The sequence below is a fragment of the Sinocyclocheilus grahami genome, unplaced genomic scaffold (assembly GCF_001515645.1).
Source record: "Sinocyclocheilus grahami isolate Dianchi unplaced genomic scaffold, SAMN03320097.WGS_v1.1 scaffold481.1, whole genome shotgun sequence".
In the NCBI taxonomy this organism is placed as follows: domain Eukaryota; kingdom Metazoa; phylum Chordata; class Actinopteri; order Cypriniformes; family Cyprinidae; genus Sinocyclocheilus; species Sinocyclocheilus grahami.
Window position 1 is genome coordinate 724,100 of NW_015505660.1, and position 18,383 is coordinate 742,482.

Consider the following 18,383-nt stretch of genomic DNA (forward strand, 5'->3'; position numbering starts at 1 on the left):
GGCTCACAATAATGGGCTCACTATAAAATATGGAGCGCACTTTCTCATTAGTGAAGTGAAAATGAGATAGAACACGAGACGGGAGACAATGCAGTCTTTATATGGATAGACTAACGTGTATTTTCCTTGAATGCTGTCAGATTTGCATAGCCCGGTTAAACATTAAAATTTAAAAATCCAAAAATGATTGTGCATTGGTTAGCTACAAAAAAATTAAAAATTAAACCTACACGTGATGGATTGATGCATTTACATTGTTCATTTCATACATATTCATTGTGTAAATGCATGATTTCAGAATCAATTAAAAATAAGAGTGAAATGAAGTTAAAATTAGTTCAGAAATAATGTAAGTACCTCAGATCAACTATTATTTAATCTTCTGCAGACATCCGTCTTTTCTATAGGAAAATGCGACAATTGAGTGGACATGAATACATTTGTACATTCATAATTCATTTGATTGTCACGCATGATCTAACTTGTGATTTTATTTGTACATTTATCAAATACCAAGAAGTCCAACCCTTTATATTCCTGAAACTGTAAATATGTTCATTATTTTAGAGTACATTGACCACTAGTGGCTGTTCAATGCAATGATTCACAATTGTTTTATAACACAAATGGTAAATTTTGAATCAACAAGTGAATTTTATTTGTTTGAGAGTAAAAAACAAAAAAGACAGTAAGGCGAGAAACAAGCCATCAACAGTGAAGACCGTCAACATTATTTGCTCTGGGAGAAATTATTTTGAATTTCCATTTGAAAAGACACATTCACTTTCACAGAGACCTCATAAAAGCAGTAAAATGGAGTTTAGAATAGACATACAATACTATGCTGGAATAGGGTTGTCAACATTCAATGTAATGTAATAGCTCGATTTACATGCTGGCATCAATCAAATAAACAAAAAATGTCCATGATTTCAGGCACTTTGGCTCAAAAAACAGAATGTTACACACAAAAGAAGAACGAACAGCCCTTAAAGTGATGATCGCATTAAAAATCTATCAGGGCAGACAAAATCTCCAACATTTGCTGGATCTAAAATGACTAATCAAATTCATTTCAGTGAAACATGTAAGATTGATTTTGTAGTCAGCAGCGCCTCCTACTGGTACAAATACAAGAGGCTGATTCATCATTAAGGTGTTTTAACTTTAATCCGTAGCCTCTGGCCAAAATATGAGTCCATAATAGAAAAAAAATCCCCTATTGTCCTCACAATTCAAAATCCACAGAAAAGATTGGTTTAGAACTGTTTTTGCTAGTAAACGGTGCTTGAATTATGGTAAATTCTCTCCAGTTTCAGATGAGACAACTTTTTTAGAAAGCATTATTATGGATTAGGGACTCGCATTTTAGCTGGAAGCAGTGGTTAGAATTAAAAAATATCTTAATGACGAATTTGTTTCTTATAAACACACAATATTTAATTTCACAAGACATTAACTGATGGACTGGAGTGGTGTGGATTATTGTGATGTTTTTATCAGCTGTTTGGACTCTCATTCTGACGGCACCCATTCACTGCAGAGCATCCATTGCTGAGCAAGTGATGCAATGCTACATATCTCCAAATCTGATGAAGAAATAAACTCATCTACATCTTGGATGGCCTGGGGGTGAGGAACTTTTCAGCAAATTTTCATGTTTGGCTGAACTATTCCTTTACCTTTTAAAATGCCAGGGCCAGTACAAGTTTAAGTTTGGTTGAAGGCATTTGTGGCATAATGTTGATTACCACAAAAATTATTTTCTTTAAAACATACATATACATCCACACTTACAGTGGCACTAAAAAGAAAACAAGGGACAAGTTGAAATTATTTTTGTGGAGATTATCCCGTGCCATTGTCTAATTCACTCTTATATATAAAGTTTCAAAAAGGTTTTTTTTGCAAAGATGCCATATAGAAGAACCATTGTCTTTACCCCAAAAAACTTTTCAATGAAAACAGTTTTTGTCTTGAGTGTGAAGAACATTTTAACCGTCTTAAGAACCTTTTTTACCATTATAAAAAACCTTTTGTGGAATGGAAAGTTTCCATGTTCAAGGTGCTTCAATGGAACCATCAATAATAAACCTTAATTTTTAAGAGTGTTCAACATCATCCCTAGAATAAGCATCTACTCATTTCTACAATAGGAAGTTATAGCTGCTAATATAAGGGGTTCAATATGCCTAAAGGATTTGAACAGTTAAGTCACACTTAAAAATAGGAAAGGAAATATTGTAGGTCAAAGGTGTTCGGCTGACTAAATCGTTTGGGAATCACTGCAATAAGTTACAAAAAAAACCAAAAAACACCCAACCTAACGTCACTTTTCTTCATCAATATGTTCAGCTGTGTTGGGTCAGAGAACTGATCCTTAAGTGATGGGACGTACCGTCTGAGGACGGTGTTATGTTAGTGATACGGAGGTGAGGATTAGGGATGGGGGCTGGACACACGTCTTTCCCGAGCTCTGGCGTCTCAGGCAGTGTGAACACGATCTCATATCGGTGCTGTGTTTTCAGGAAGCCCACCTGAGGAGATGGAGAGAAGCAGAGAGGTTATGGTTGGGTGTCAGCAGGTCTATGATGATATGAGATTAATGAGTCGAACTGTTGTTTGCACTTGATCTGAGATCATAGTTTACTGTGATAAATGATGTTCATGAAATCTTAGCTGATAATTGATAATTCATTTAAGAATGATAATTATAGTTAGCTGATTTCATTATCAAAATCAGCCTTGACTGATCAATGATGAAATCATAGTCAACTTAGTTCAATGCATTTAGAGCCAAACAATAATTTATTCAATCATAGTTGACTTATTAACCCACTAAAGCCTGATATGAAATAATAGTCAGAAAAATCAATTTTTTATTTAAATGGAACAGTTGAACTTTTACAGAAAATCTAAAAAATGCATGTGGTTTTCGTTGAATATCATTTGATGCATCAGGCTTATATGATTAATAAATTATGATATAGTGAGAATACTCAAGATGGGAAAAAATGTATTCAGAGGCCCAAAACTGAGGAAAAACATGCAATTTGGTGCAATGCTGATATTTATATGCTCAAAAAATAAGATGAAATCCCGATAGCTTGTAATGTAAATCAATGAGATCTTAATTTTAGGAGCACGAAAGACATGTTTTATAATCTATTACATGATCCACTGATGTAACTGGATGAAACTGTTTCACAGCCTAAAAACTTCTGTCAGATTTAAAGTTCATTATTGAAGCTCTTACTAACCAAGGAAGGAAATCAGGATGATATTTTGAAATAAAAACAATGGGAACTGGAAAAGTGGGAAAGACAGTGACAGAGCTCATGGCAGGACACGTCAAACTGCATCTGTGTCTCAGTGAAGGATGACAGAATCATATAACGTCTTATCTGACCAGAGCCCTCATCAAAACGCAATAATCAAATAGAACAGACACAGTCCAGAGGTACAGGTGTTTATATACTGCTCAACGGTGCTGCAGCTGGTCTCCATGGCAACACGGGGCAGTAACAGGGCAGTTTCAGAGAGACATCTGCAATGAAAAGAGTCAGAGACTATGACACCCGCTGTGGGGTGAATGCTAGCATGATTGTGTATCTTGTCTTAGATATTTACGAGTAGGAGGAATGCAAACACTGAGTCTCTGTGTGATTAAATATGTTCAAAAAGTCACTGTTCTCACAACAACAAGGAACTTGTGTGATTGGAGCTTCAGTAAACTATGAAGGGGGGGGTCTAATGCTATTTCATGCATTCTGAGTTATTTACACTGTTAAAAATTGTTGGATTCTCATGCTAAACATGGCCAAAGTTTCAAAAAAGAAGTTGGACGTATGACTGAGTATTTCTGTGCCAAATACACTCCTTCTGGGTTCGTATAAGTTTCGGAAAGTTTTTGAGAAGTATGGCAGAAATAACTCGAAATACGTTTTTTTTGGAGTATGGCCATGTATGACACATAAAGGGCAGAATTCCGTGTATGGGCACTTCTCCTGGAAGAGCATGCAAACATCAACCAGAGCGAGAGCAAGAGTTACCAAAGTCGTCGGCAGCGATGCACAGGACTTGCTCAAAGAGAATGTCTTCAAAGAAGTATTTTTGGATGTGAGGGAAAGATAACGTCTCGGGTTACTCATGTAAGCATGGTTCCCCGAGAGGGAACGAGATGCTGTGTCCTGGTGGACACTTTGGGGAACGCTGTCTGCGTGACTGGTACCTGAAGCATGCGTAAAACAACTCCAATCCTATTGGTCCATGTGGCCCGTGACATCATAGGCGGGTACCCGAAAGTATAAAAGGGGCACCTGCTGAATACGTCACCAACTCAGTTGTCTGAGGAGACGTAAACAGGCAGGCCGAAGGCATGGCAACGGGATGCAGACAGCGTTCCCTCTCGGAGAACCATGGTTATATGAGTAACCTGAGACGTTCCCCTTCTAGGGAACTCAATGCTGCGTCCTGGTGGACACTTTGGGGAACGATATCCAATCACGCCATGCCAAGGCGCATGCCTGTCCACCTGGTGAGAGAGCACCAAGGAGGTGACAGACATACACCAAACCTTTCCTCAGAAAGGCCTCGGGCCGCTCACATAACTTGATAAAAAGAGGGAGCCCGATACCAGATAAGGTTGAACACCCTAACCAAGCTAAGAACACAGCCATCCTCAGATAGCTATGCTATGTGAGCAATGGTAGCCAGATACATAAGACCACTGAGAGGCTGGAAGCCTAGAGGAGTTCTCAAGATTGCCACCAACAATCCCAGCAAGAACACAGCTATCCGCAGAAAGCTATATCCAAAGGGTCTTATGAAAAGGAACTTCCTAAAGAGCTGCCCAGACCAAGGGAATGACTATCTACTTAAACCCCGCAGGGGAGATAGCACTGTCTAAGCAAGGGCTCAGGGAGACCGCTACTTAAACCCCCTAGGAAGGGGAGCAGTCACATAGCTATCCACAGATAGCTATATCCCTAGGAAGGGGCTACAGGACCAAAAACTAAAACCCCTGGTAAACCTACCTGTGAAGCTGCCCAGACCACAGAGAGTGGGCAATCTACTTATGACCCTAGCAGGGGAAATAGCACACTCTAGGGTCCCCAATCCATGTCAGTCCCACAGTAGGCTAGCTTTTCGTTCACCAATATATTGACCAGAGGCTCACAATAGGAAGATCCAGACCATAGTAATGATTCGCTAAGGAGCGAACACATAAAACCATAGTCCAGATCAAAGCCTGATGCAAGCAACGGTCATAACACTAGGTGGCTGGACACAGCTATCCTCAAATAGCATTTCCCTCAGATAAGGCTGAAGCTCGCCCAGGCCATGAAGTGGGCCATCTACCTAAAACCCGAACAGGGGAGACAGCGCAGTCTAGGCAAGGGCTCAAGGAGACCACTACTTAAAGACCCCACAAGGGGGAGCAGTCTCCAAGCTGGAACACAGCTATCCTCAGACAGCAGATTCCAAACGAGGCTTTAGCGCTTACCTGAGACAGTTTGTACCCAAGGGGAACTAAACCCAGTTATAAACGCCTGGCTAGAACATAGCTGTCCTCAGTGCTGCTCATATGTAAGTGATGCAGTTCAAATCTGGCTTGTGTCATTGTGTCAGTTTTTCCTCTTAAAATCCCAGATACAGCTCCTGGCATGAGTCCTGTCTTGCCATTATGTGTCTTCTCACACAATGGCAAGGCTAGAAGTCAAGTAGAATATGCTGACCACAGGAAAGAAGCTGAAGCTTTGATGTGAGCTGAGAAATGAAATCAATGTTCTTCCTGTAATATGAACTCATATTCGTGACTGAAGACCTTCAAATGAAGCTAATGAATAACCCCAGCTATAGAACTCGCTCTCACCTTCACCAGGAAGTTCCCGTTGGACTCGGGTATCACCATGACGACGGAGTCGTGCAGTTTCTCCTCAAAATGCACATGAGAGTGAGCGGCGGCGGCTGCAGCAGGTTCCTCAGTGAAGCGAACACACCCCGTCTTAGACGACGCTGCAGGAGGAACAAAAGCACTAATTACACATTGGCCGCAGGTTTATAGACATCCAGATTGTGAGTCGCTGAATGAAAATGTTCAGCAAGAAGCTTTTAAACTTGAAATTATTCAAATCAAACTTGCCATCTGACACCCTGAAACACCTTCAGTCTAATATCAGAGATCTTTTCATTACTTTAGTCAAAAAGAAAGATATAGCATAATTGGGCTTACATTAGTCTGGATGTGCATTGAATTTACCAGCTTCAGTTTAAAAGGCAAAAACTGCATTTAAGTAGATTAATACAAAACCAGGTCAGATTAAAACACTTGGATCAGTGAGAATAAAGCTGATGTGTACAATAACCCCAATGCCTTCAAGGTCTTACATGTATTAAAACAAAATCTGTTTTTAATTTAAAGGAAAAGATCACTCAACAATGAAAATAATTTGACCCTCTGGCCATCCAAGGTGAGTTTGTTTCTTCATCAGAACAGATTTGGAGAAATGTAGCATTACATCTCTTGCTCACCACTGGATACTCTGCAGTGAATGGGTGCCGTCAGAATGAGAGTCCAAACAGCTGATAAAAACATCACAATAATCCACACCACTCCAGTCCATCAGTTAATGTCTTGAGAAGTGAAAAGCTGCATATTTATAACAAACATTTTTTGGCTTTAAACCCTTACTCCTGGTTAAAATACTTAGTCCATAATATTGCTTTCTGCAGTGAAAATGTTGTCTTGGCTGAATCGGGAGAGAAATATGCACAGATCAAGCACTATTTACAAGTGAAAACAGTCCAAAACAGTTCTAAACATATAGGTGGGTGGATTGTGATGTGAGAGGACAAAAGGGCATTGACTTTTTCACTGAATCAAGCCAAAAGCGATGGTTTAAATTTTGTCTTGATGTATTTGTTTCTTACAAACACGCAGCTTTTCACTTCACAAGACATTAACTGATGGACTGGAGTGGTGTGGATTACTAGTGGATTATTGTGATGTTTTTATCAGCTGTTTGGACTCTCATTCTGACGGCACCCATTCACTGCAGAGCATCCATTGGTGAGCAAGTGATGCAATGCTACATTTCTCCAAATCTGTTCTGATGAAGAAACAAACTCATCTTGGGTGGTCTGAGGACGAGTACATTTTCAGCAAATTTTCATTTTTGGTTGAACTATTCCTTTAAGCTTTGGATCAAACAAGCACCTAAAAAGAGATTAAAAAATTATGCAGACAACAGGATATGACCTTATGAATCAAGTATGCAGATATGCAGGCCTAACAAAAGGAATATGGTTGTTTTTAGTTTTAGTTTTAAAGTTTGTCTCAATCTTTCTTTCCCACAGGATTTATTAGGGACTGAAAAACTGGTTTCAGGTTCACTTGACGTGGATTTAGGGGATGTTTATGTAAGATGCATTCAAAAACAGCTAGATAGAGCGCAACCAAACAAGAATATAGGAGCCTTTTGAAAGTGTGATTATTTTTTAAAAGATGCCAGCTTTTACTGTGCAAGCGGTCTAACACTTACAACACATTCAATGTGCTAATTAAAGCACCAGCATTAAAAATAATGTTCTTAATGTTCTTCTAGGCTCTTCTTTTTAACCGTCGGATTTAATAAAGCAAGTAATCAGGCCCTCAGGGGTGCTTTCTCAGACACAGATCAAACCCCGTCTTGAACTAAAGTGCATGATCAATACTAATTCTTCATTTAAAATCCATTTGTGGTGCAGGATAAGGGTAAATCTATGCTAGAGAAACCACATATTAAGTTCAGCTCTCAACAGTCTTCATGCACAAACACTACCATTCAAAAGTTTGGGGTTGGCAGGATGTTTTTGAGAGACGTCTCTTCTGCTCACCATTGCTGCATTTATTTGATGAAAAATACAATAATTTTGTGAAATATTATTACAATTTAATAAAACTGTTTTTTTTTATGTAATTTATTCCTGTGATCAAAGCTGAATTTTCAGCATCATTACTCCAGTCTTCAGTGTCACATTATCCTTCAGAAATCATATGCTGATTTGCTATTATCAATGTTGAAAACAGTTGCGCTGCCTTATATGTTTGTGAAAACTATGCTACATGTTTTTTTCCAGATTCTTTGATGAATAGAAAGTTCAAATGAACAGCATTTATTTGAAATGGAAATCTTTTGTAACATGTCTTTACTGTTACGTTAATCAATTTAATGCATCCTTACTGAATCTTACTGACCCCAAACTTTTATACAGTATCTAACCACTCACATCTGAACCAACAGAGTCCTTCATTTTCACTCTAAATTCCTCCATGTCCGATCAAAGCCTCTGCAAAAAAAAAAAACCCTGCTTTTATTGCATTTTGGAATAAGATGTCACAATTAATTTCCCTTTTTGTGTGAACATTTTCTTCTACTATGAATCTAAATTAAATTAGCAAGTAACTATAAAATTAACCAGATTTTTACATTTTTCTGATGAAAATGTTTATGCTGATCGCTCATGCTAACCTTGTTAATACAAGTGGAGGGTTTTTGAGCTACAGGTTTATTAGCCTTCAAAATCAAAAACCCACTTCAAAGATATTCCAGTATCTAGATATGATTTATATAGTAATGTAGCAACTTGCCAAAAAGCCACATGCTTGCGCAGACACAAACAATGCAGGATGTGTGTGTTGAGAGTTTGTTCAGATCACTAAGTATGAGCAACAATAATAGCGGTCAGTGGCAGCCACAATATGATTGAGATATTACAGACATTAGTTATAATGAACTATGTGGTTAAAATGAAGTCTGCTAATCCAGGGCATAGCATGGGCTCTGGGGACCCATCCATTGAAACGGGCAGCCATTGACAGACAGACTGTAGATTACATCAGGGACTCTTTAGATCCCTGCGCTATAAATAAAAATAAATGACATTTGAAAAAGTGTCAAGTGCCAAGATACTACACATTCAAACTCAAAACTAGCTTCAGTAAATATTGCATTTATTAATTTAGCAAATGCTTTAATCTAAAGCATCTTACAAATGAAGAACATTACAAACCATGTCATATAAGAGCTAACTATATTTGTTGCATTGTGAAAATGCCAAGTTTAGAAACTATCAGAAACTAGCACATGCAGAAAAGAAGAGAAAGAGGACAATTTGTGTGTGTGTGTGTGTGTGTGTGTGTGTGTGTGTGTGTGTGTGTGTGTGTGTGAGTATGCGTATATAGTGCTAAAGTGTGACCCTGGACAAGTGCCAAGATACTACACATTCAAACTCAAAACTAGCTTCAGTAAATATTGCATTTATTAATTTAGCAAATGCTTTAATCTAAAGCATCTTACAAATGAAGAACATTACAAACCATGTCATATAAGAGCTAACTATATTTGTTGCATTGTGAAAATGCCAAGTTTAGAAACTATCACACATGCACACATGCAGAAAAGAAGAGAAAGAGGACAATTTGTGTGTGTGTGTGTGTGTGTGTGTGTGTGTGTGTGTGTGTGTGTGAGTATGAGTATATATTGCTAAAATGTGACCCTGGACCACAAAACCAGTCTTAAGAGTCAATTTTTCAAAATTGAGATTTATACATCATCTGAAAGCTGAATAAATGGTTGCTTTCCATTGATGTATGGTTTGTTATGATAAGACAATATTTGGTCGAGATACAACTATTTGAAAATCTGGAATCTGAGGGTGCAAAAAAATCTAAATATTGAGAAAATCGCCTTTAAAGTTGTCCAAATGAAGTTCTTAGCAATGCATATTACTAATCAAAAATTAAGTTTTGATATATTTACGGTAGGACATTTACAAAATATCTTCATGGAACATGATCTTTACTTAATATCCTAATGATTTTTGGCATAAAAGAAAAATCTGTAATTTTGACCCATACAATGTATTGTTGGCTATTGCTACAAATATACCCCAGCGACTTAAGACTGCTTTTGTGCTCCAGGGTCACATATGAGAATGATATGAATCTGGAGGGTCAGTGGTGATGCTGTTTGCCTGCTGCTCTAGGTCATGTGGCACAGAGATAAAATTACACATAACGTAATGTAAGCTGGTACAGGATGGCATTTGTAGCAGCAGCGTCTGCATTATTGGCCTCATTACAGAGGTTATGGGACTCCAACTGTTTGCCCAATGTAGAGCACTATAAACACTTTCACGCGTGATAGATAGACCTGCCAAACCGCGTCTCATGGTCTGGATGACATCTGTACACTATTAAAATACTCTCTGTCCTGGAGCGGAGATCTACAGTTAAACTGGCTACAAGTGTAGTCTACATTTTATGACCTATGAGCACAGCATTGATCACCGCACCAGCAGGGCCTGAAGAGTTTATGTATCAATGTCCATGACTTTCGAGTTTTCCTGAGCCCCAAATGCCTGATAGATGCATGAAAAGGCTGACTGGCTGATAGCGCCACAAGAAACCAGACGTTTCACTAGTGACTATCCTGATATGCAATGTCAAAACAACATAATAATAAATATTATAGTACAAATTTTACCAGTGCCAAATTATTTGTTGGCAAAAATATATAAATAAATAATAACAACAAAAAAATGTTTAAAGCAAGCTTCTCAACGTTTTTACAGAGCAGAGAAAACAAGAATATAAAATACAAAAGTAAATAATAATAATAATAATAATAACACTTAATTTTAAAGCAAGCTTCTCAATGTGCTTACAGAGAAAACAAGAATATAAAAACATAAGTAAATAATAATAATAATAATAATAACAATAATAAAGGCTCCAGCATCCCTGCAAAGCCAATAGGTAAAGAAAATAGATTAAATGATTTTATCATTGTTGTTGTTGTTATTATTATTAATGAATAATAAACAGCTTTATTTTTAAAGCAAGGTGCTTACACAGAAAAGAAGAATATAAAAACAGCAAGAAATCAAATCAAATCAAATATTTTTTGACACTGATATGACTGGGGAAAAATTATCCTATTTTAACCCTATATAAAATATATACTATAAAAACAGCATATATATAAACATATCAAAATAGCAAGATATTATCAAATAAAAGCTATCCTGAAAAACATTTACAAAATCATTTTAATTTAAGATCTATATTTTGAGAGTCTGTGTTTCTCTACCATCAGCTGGTAAAGTGATCCAATATTTTGGAGCATAAGAAATTGAGTAATTAATATTTTCCATATGTGACTAGGATCGCTGCTAGTTAAGGGTGGATAAAGCTCACCCCACCTCTTTGAGCTGAATCACATCTGAACCCAGAGCTGTTCTTTATGTGTCGTCGTTCTTTTGCTTGAAACAAATTAGAAACGCTGCAGTCTGGCTGGGACCAGAGATGGACGGGCTCGCTATTAAACGAATGCCCGGCGGTGCAGTAGAGGCACCGCATTTTATGAACCTCATCTAAAACTTCACACCGTAACCACGGCAACAACGAGAAATCTGGCCCCTGAGAACCGGCCTATAGAAAGGAGCATTTCCAAAAAGCTGTTCTGGGGTCAGTTTCGTGCTTTAACATGCAACGACAAAGCAAGGGATCGGAAGATGCTTTGTGAATGTTGCACAGCTGTCTGAGCTGAAGAAACCGTAGATGTTCTGGAGCTGCTGCAACAATACGCAGCATGACAACAGACGCTCTGCCTTCATCCAAAATGAAACTTCATCGCATTCGTAAACAAAAACAAAATGGAGGCCATCTTTGTGTCTCCGGACAATAACTAGAGTCGCGAGAGACAGATTGATTACCACAATAAATAGTGGAAAGACAGCAGACAGACTTTATCTTTTGGGAGTTGTTCCGACGGCTCTGGAAAGGCTTCTGTGAAAACAGACACAAGCTCTTGCACATTTCCTGATAATAAGAAACAGCCCACTTGTTTTGCAATTGCTGAGTCACCACCGACTGAGAGAGAATTCATTATTGTTCAAGCTTTATTAAAATCTCTCAAAGTCTCATTCCTGAGAATGAAAAAGCAGCAGGTCGTCAAAACTCATAAGCAGATTGACATTTTTGAGAAAAAAGTTTAAAGTCAGCGTACTGGGATTATTATGAAAAACTTATTCAACTCCTTTTTTTAAAGGTTGTTTTCAGTAAATTTTTTATGTTCATCAAGGCTGCATTTATTTTATTAAAATACAGTAAATACAGGATTATTGTGAAATATTATTACAATTTAGAATAACAGTTTTCTATGTGAATGTCTTTAAAAATGTAATTTATTCCTGTGATGCAATGCTGAATTTTCAGCGTCAGTGTCACATGATCCTTCAGAAATCATTCTAATGTGCTGATTTGGTGCTCAAGAAAGTATTATTACTATTATCAATGTTGAAAACAGTTGTGCTGCTTCAGAATTTTTGTGGAAACCACGATACAGGGGTTTTTCTGGACTTTTTAATGAATTGAAAGTTTAAAATAACAGCATTTAAATATTAAATAATAATATTGTCTAACATTGTAAAAGTCTTTACTGTCACTTTTGATTAATTTAATGCATCCTTACTAAATAAAAGCCTTAATTTCGGTCAGAAAATCTTACTGAAAATCCTTTCTTTTGAAAAGAACTGAACAAAACAGAAAATATGCATATAACTGCATATGAACAACAGTATATAAGCACCACTAATAATGAATGATAATGTTCATGTCTGTATTCTGCAATAGTCAGTATATATAGTATGTGACAAATGACAGAGGAAGCAAGTTTGTTTACACCAAAAAAGAAGAGGAAATGCCCACAGTTCATAACTTCATATTTTGACAATTATAAATCCAAACCTGCTGCAAAAAATATAAACTGTGATTGTGAGGGTGGAAAAGAGAACGAGACGTACCTTTCTTAGCATTGGCCATTCTGGCAAAAATCAGGACCAAACTCAAGAAAAGCTTCTGTTACGGCCTCATCGCAGATGACATCTGACCTCAAAACAACCCTGAGAAAGACGGAAAGAGAAACACAAAAAAGGAATCAATAAACAGAAGCTGATAGTGTGAGAAATACAGAGACAGCGGATATATATATATATATACAGAAGATCTGTAAAGTTGCAAAGACTAAAGTCTCAAATCCAAAGAGATATTCTTTATAAAAGTTAAGAGTCAGCCACACCTACCTAAAACAGCTAGTTCGAACACGCCCCCACATATCTACCTCACTATGTGGAAAGATTTGCATAACACCTCCCAAATGTTCACGCAAAGAAAGAAGGCGTAACTTTTATTCTCGCTGTAGTATTGTTGCCGCAGCCATGTCGTGAAGGCGCACTGTGTGTTTCGTTGTGAAAGCGAAACTACTTTGTTTGGTCTTCCAAAAGAGGACGATATCTGCTTCGTCATGCCTGGAGTTGATCCGTGCTGGTCGCTGAGGAAATACATAAACTTTGCGCTGTGGATCGCCGGATCGGCTTTCACCGTGGACGAAGCAAAGTCCAGCTCGGGGTCGATACATGTGGTTGCCACAAGCCCACCGGACGCTCCTTCGTTGAATCCTCCGGCCGCGCCATTCTCAAGCCCGCCGCCGCTCACTCTAGGCCGCGGTGTGTGACGCTGTGTGTTTCGTTGTGAAAGTGAAACTACTTTGTTTGGTCTTCCAAAAGAGGACACGACTAGAAATCAGTGGAATTAAGTTGTATTTACAACATTGTTCCAGAACAATTCAACCAAAATATTCAGATGTGTGCAGCGCATTTTTATGGAGGACTGTTTCCTGATCCTGGGAGGCTTGAGGTATTTGGCCAATCACAACGCACTGGATAGCTGGCCAATCACAGCACACCTCGCTTTTTCAGACCGATGAGCTTTGTAAAAATCAACGTGTTTCAGAAAGGCGGGGCATAGAGGAGAAACAATAATGTACAGTATGTGGAAAATAATGTTTTTTTTTACTTTAAACCACATAACATTTCATTACACCAAATAATGATATTTTTAGCAACATCATATGACCCCTTTAACCTTTTGCATATTAACCAAAGACATGCCATAAAAAAATTGAACTATCTCTCGCTCTCTCTCTTTCTATATACCTGTATATACATATCAAATAACACATTTTGTGTGTTATTCCATATTAAATAAAATAATGCAATAACTAATTTTTTGTGCATCCAAAGCAACAAATACTTTTTTTTGTACACCAAATGTTACAACAAAGTTTTTGGACCATCCCTTAAGGTCTGATATCTACAATATAGTGAGATTCCTGCAAATGCTCTATAATGCTGAAGATAACATGCCAGAAATGTTTGAGGTCATTATCAGCTTCATACACTGGAAACAGACTGTGGTCTTGTTGTAAACTACAAGCCAAGACCTAGATCCACACCAAGACACTGAGTAATGAGACCCCAACCCATACTAGACCCCATGAGACCAGACTCAGTCCAAGATTAGACCGCTCGGGGCCCAGACCTCAAAACAGACCAGATGAAGGAATGTTCAGTAGACGGGATGTTATGCATGCAGTGGATTCGGATGTGCCTTGATGACTTCCATCTTTCAGTTTCTGTTTGAAAAGTCAGCATTTTAAAATTTCAGTCTTTGGTCTTTTTTATCGCTCTCCCTTTTTCCTCTGGATGGGGAATGTGCTTTTATCTGATCTCTCTTTCTGCAACTCATTAGATAAGCTCCAGAACTTCGATGAACGAATATGCAGGGACTTTCTAATTCACTAGGGATTCATATACATCAAGACATTGCGTTAAACTTGTCTAGTATTGTTCGGTAAAGTCCATCCAATCTACTGTCAAATCAAAGACGTACTGCGAGAGCAGGGTGTCAGATGTTAAATAAATGCACATCGGCGAGGAGAAAGCTTGATGACATAATTAAGTGGCAGAGAGCTCAGATCATAATCGCAGCAGACATTCAGCACTGCAAAATAAAAGCAAAACATTCTCATTGCTATTCTGATTTCAACAGAACACTCAATAGTAGCAATTTTTCTGCCTCTCTATCCTAATAATGAAAGATAAAGAAAGTGGATAAGTGGTGCTTTTTCAAGGTGCATCACTATTTCTTTTGCTCATGCTTAGGGTTAGTGATCTGAACAAGCCCCTAATTGTAAGCATCAAATAGTGTGTATTGCTTTGCTAAGCAATCAGACTTACATACAAACAGACAAAACCATCATGGAGACTTGTGGATGGGCTCTTTTAATTTAAGCCAGCAAGTAACCACCTAGCAACCACTCAGAGTACCCTAGCAACTGCTAAGCAACACCCTGGCATCATAGCAGTGAATTTTGCATGGCATTTTGCTAATTTTTTGTGCACTAATAACTCATTTGTGTGCACCAGTAACTGACTTGTGCACCAAATGCAATAACTATTTTACTGCATCGAATGCTAAAACTAATGTTTTTTTGTGCATCAAATGCAATAGCAATTTTTTTGTGCACCAAGTGCGACAACTAATTTTTTGTGTACCAAATGCAATAACTATTTACTGCATCGAATGCTAAAACTAATGTTTTTTTTGTGCATCAAATGCAATAACTAATTTTTTTGTGCACCAAATGCAATAACTATTTTTTGTGCACCAAATGCAATAAAAAAATGTTCTGCACCAAATGCAATAACCATTTTATGTTCACCAAATGCTATAACTAATCTTTCGTGCACCAAGTATAATAACTACATTCCACTTTTCAAAGGGTGTGGTTGCTAATTCCAAATTCCACAAAATACACCTGCTGCCCTTTTCGCAGTCAGTCCATTTACTTTAATATTATACATTATAACAGGCCCCATGAAAGCTGAAGGTATGAAGACTCAGGATGGATAACACAGTTAGGAACATATCCTGTTAATTTTACAGTAAAAACCCTGGCAGCTGTGGTCTTTCATTCTCTTTCTCTGTTCTATTTCTCTATTTACTTTCACAAATGATCAAATTAATCTAGAGTGAGAAGTGCAGAAATAATGGACAATTGCTCATGCAATATTTCCTTCTTTTCTCCACTACAACATGACCAGAAATCTAATGTCAAACCACACAGATTTCCCTCCATCTCTACATCACACACTTTGGCTGAAGTGACAATCAGTGGCGCAACAGATATGAACCAGTTCCAGTCTGTACTAACATGGCACAGAGTGACAGAGAGAGAGAAAACTGGGTCAATGTCTCATATGGATTGCTCTAACAAGGACATTTATGGGCTATGTTTATGTCATAACCCTTTAAACCAAAACATATTCAACATGCATCTTAATCCAGAAAGCCATGCCATTCCGCAGGAGAATCTGCTGTGGCTTGCTCTCATGCATTCTTCACAAATTGTATACTGCGATTTTCCTGAGGCAAATAAATACCTTTGGGAAGCTTGACATATAGTATGTCCCATGCAAGTGTTCTCATTTCAAATGCATCCTATAAATCTCTTTTTTCAGCATCTTTACAGTCAATGCCATTCAGTCTGTTGCCTTACAAATCTTCTCGAGACCTCTTCTAATAGTCGTGCACAAACTTATGCAACATCGATCATTTTCAAAAGCAAATTGCTTGAAATACTCACCTATTCTCACTTGTAACGGGCTTCTGCTGCTGTAGATTTCAGTCTAAAATCGCGCGTCGATCCTCCCAGGATTCTACAGAAATGAACCAGAACCAGAACCAGAAGCGCAAAACCCAAAGCTCCAGTTAGAACCAGGCGAGTGCTGATCTGCGAGCGAGCGCTCGACTTCACTTTCACTGAAGGGCTACAACATCCGCGTTAATCACGTGGTTTCAGTTGCTGCACTACAGCTGAGGGTTTATAGAGCCTGTAAATGTCTTTTGAGTGGTGGTTGGAACTTTTGATTCCACTTTTGATTTGATTTGAAATTGATTTTGAGGAGTAAGCATAATCATAAGTGCTTACACATTAATTACAACAAGGAAGATATCTTCTGAGAATGACTTAAAATATTAAAAATAACAATAATAGCCTAAATGAATTGGTTATTGGACATTTTAACACATTCATCATTCTTCTCATCATGCACATCTCACATAATGACCTAAACCAGGGCTGTCCAAACTCAGTCCTGGAGGCCCAGACGACCTGCAGAATTTAGCTGCAACCCTAATTAAACACACCTGAACCAGCTAATCAAGGTAGGCTACACTTGAAACTTCCAGGCAGGTGTGTTGAGGCAAGTTGGAGCTAAACTGTGATGAAAAATGTGTGCCTTTTTTATCGTTTGAGTCACTTATCAAAAGTTGCTAAATGTTGCCAAATAAATTTTAATCAATAGCTACATTTGTTACTAGGTGCTTTTGGAAGAAAAAGTTGCTAGGGTAGTCTGAAAAGTTGCTAAATCTAGCAACAAAATTGCTAAGTTGGCAACACTGGTTTCAGAACCGCAGCCACAGAACCGGAAGTGAGGGGAGGAGTTATTAACAATGAGAGCGCACAGTGAGTAGTCTGTAATGTTTTTGCTATCATATGTTTAATAATTATCGAATGTATTACGTTAAGCATTTATCTGCTAAGTACTTAATGTGTGCTTGCCTTTATTATCTTATATTGAAGCTTGAATTTGTTGTCATACTTTATAGTATATAACTTTTTTCTGTGGATGTTTCGAGGAATTTTCGGATGCATGCTGTAAATGGGCCTTGAGGTTTGTTATTCATAAAAATAAATAGTTTGCTTTAATTCCCTCTGTTATATGCATTGTTTGTGTGTTAATATTACCTTGTAGTTTAATTAATTTAATCCTATTAGTCATCACTGAGATAATTGTGTGTGGCTTCATCTCTTGTAGAGACATATGGATTCAGAGAGGTAACGCATTACCTGAGCTGCAGCACTGCAACGAGTGTTACAGCCAGTGTTGGGGTAACTCATTAAAAGTAACGCGAGTTATGTAATCAGATTACTTTGTCAAGTAACTAGTAAAGTAACGCATTACTTTTTTAATTTACAAGAAAATAGCTGAGTTACTTTTTCAAAAAAGTAATGCCAGTTACTTTGTTTTCCCATTTATTGACTGACAGCTCTCCTGTCCCCATATTGGGAGAAATCGGGAGTACAGAGGAATTGTGTGCGCTGTGTGAACCTGATGTTACTGTAGTTCTAGACTAAATGTGAATGTGCATTAATTCATCCCACTCACAAAAAACAGATTTAGTGTTCATCAAAATGAATTAAAACAGTGAACTGCAAACTCAGAATATGACGCAAACCTGCAATAATTACATATGTTAAATAACACAAATGTATCTAATCCCATTTTATTAACCGATGTCTTTGCTGCTGATCCAGTTCAACCATACTAATAAGCAAAAATGACTTTAGATCAACTAACAATTGTGCTTTGTTTTGTTATTGCTGAAGAGTGTTTCTTCTCCTGCGTTCTACTGTACAGACCTGAATTTACTT

At 37.7% G+C, this 18,383-nt stretch overlaps 1 protein-coding gene across 1 annotated transcript; it reads right to left on the minus strand.

The window, feature by feature from the left end:
* Positions 1-1,793: 1,793 nt before the first annotated feature.
* Positions 1,794-16,738, minus strand: LOC107553772 (UPF0687 protein C20orf27 homolog). The gene is made up of 5 exons (XM_016236078.1): positions 16,533-16,738; positions 12,850-12,948; positions 5,876-6,018; positions 2,399-2,537; positions 1,794-1,804 (listed from the first exon to the last, which is right to left on the minus strand). The coding sequence occupies exons 2-5, from the start codon at positions 12,866-12,868 to the stop codon at positions 1,794-1,796; spliced, it is 312 nt and encodes a 103-aa protein (XP_016091564.1). The 5' UTR covers positions 12,869-12,948; positions 16,533-16,738.
* Between the last annotated feature and the right edge of the window lie 1,645 nt (positions 16,739-18,383).

What these genes read in the sequence shown, in the direction of transcription:
- LOC107553772 (XM_016236078.1), bottom strand. An exon ending in ACGGGAACTTCCTGGTGAAG is followed by an intron (nt 2,538 to 5,875) that starts GTGAGAGCGAGT and finishes CCATCTCCTCAG; the next exon opens with GTGGGCTTCCTGAAAACACA.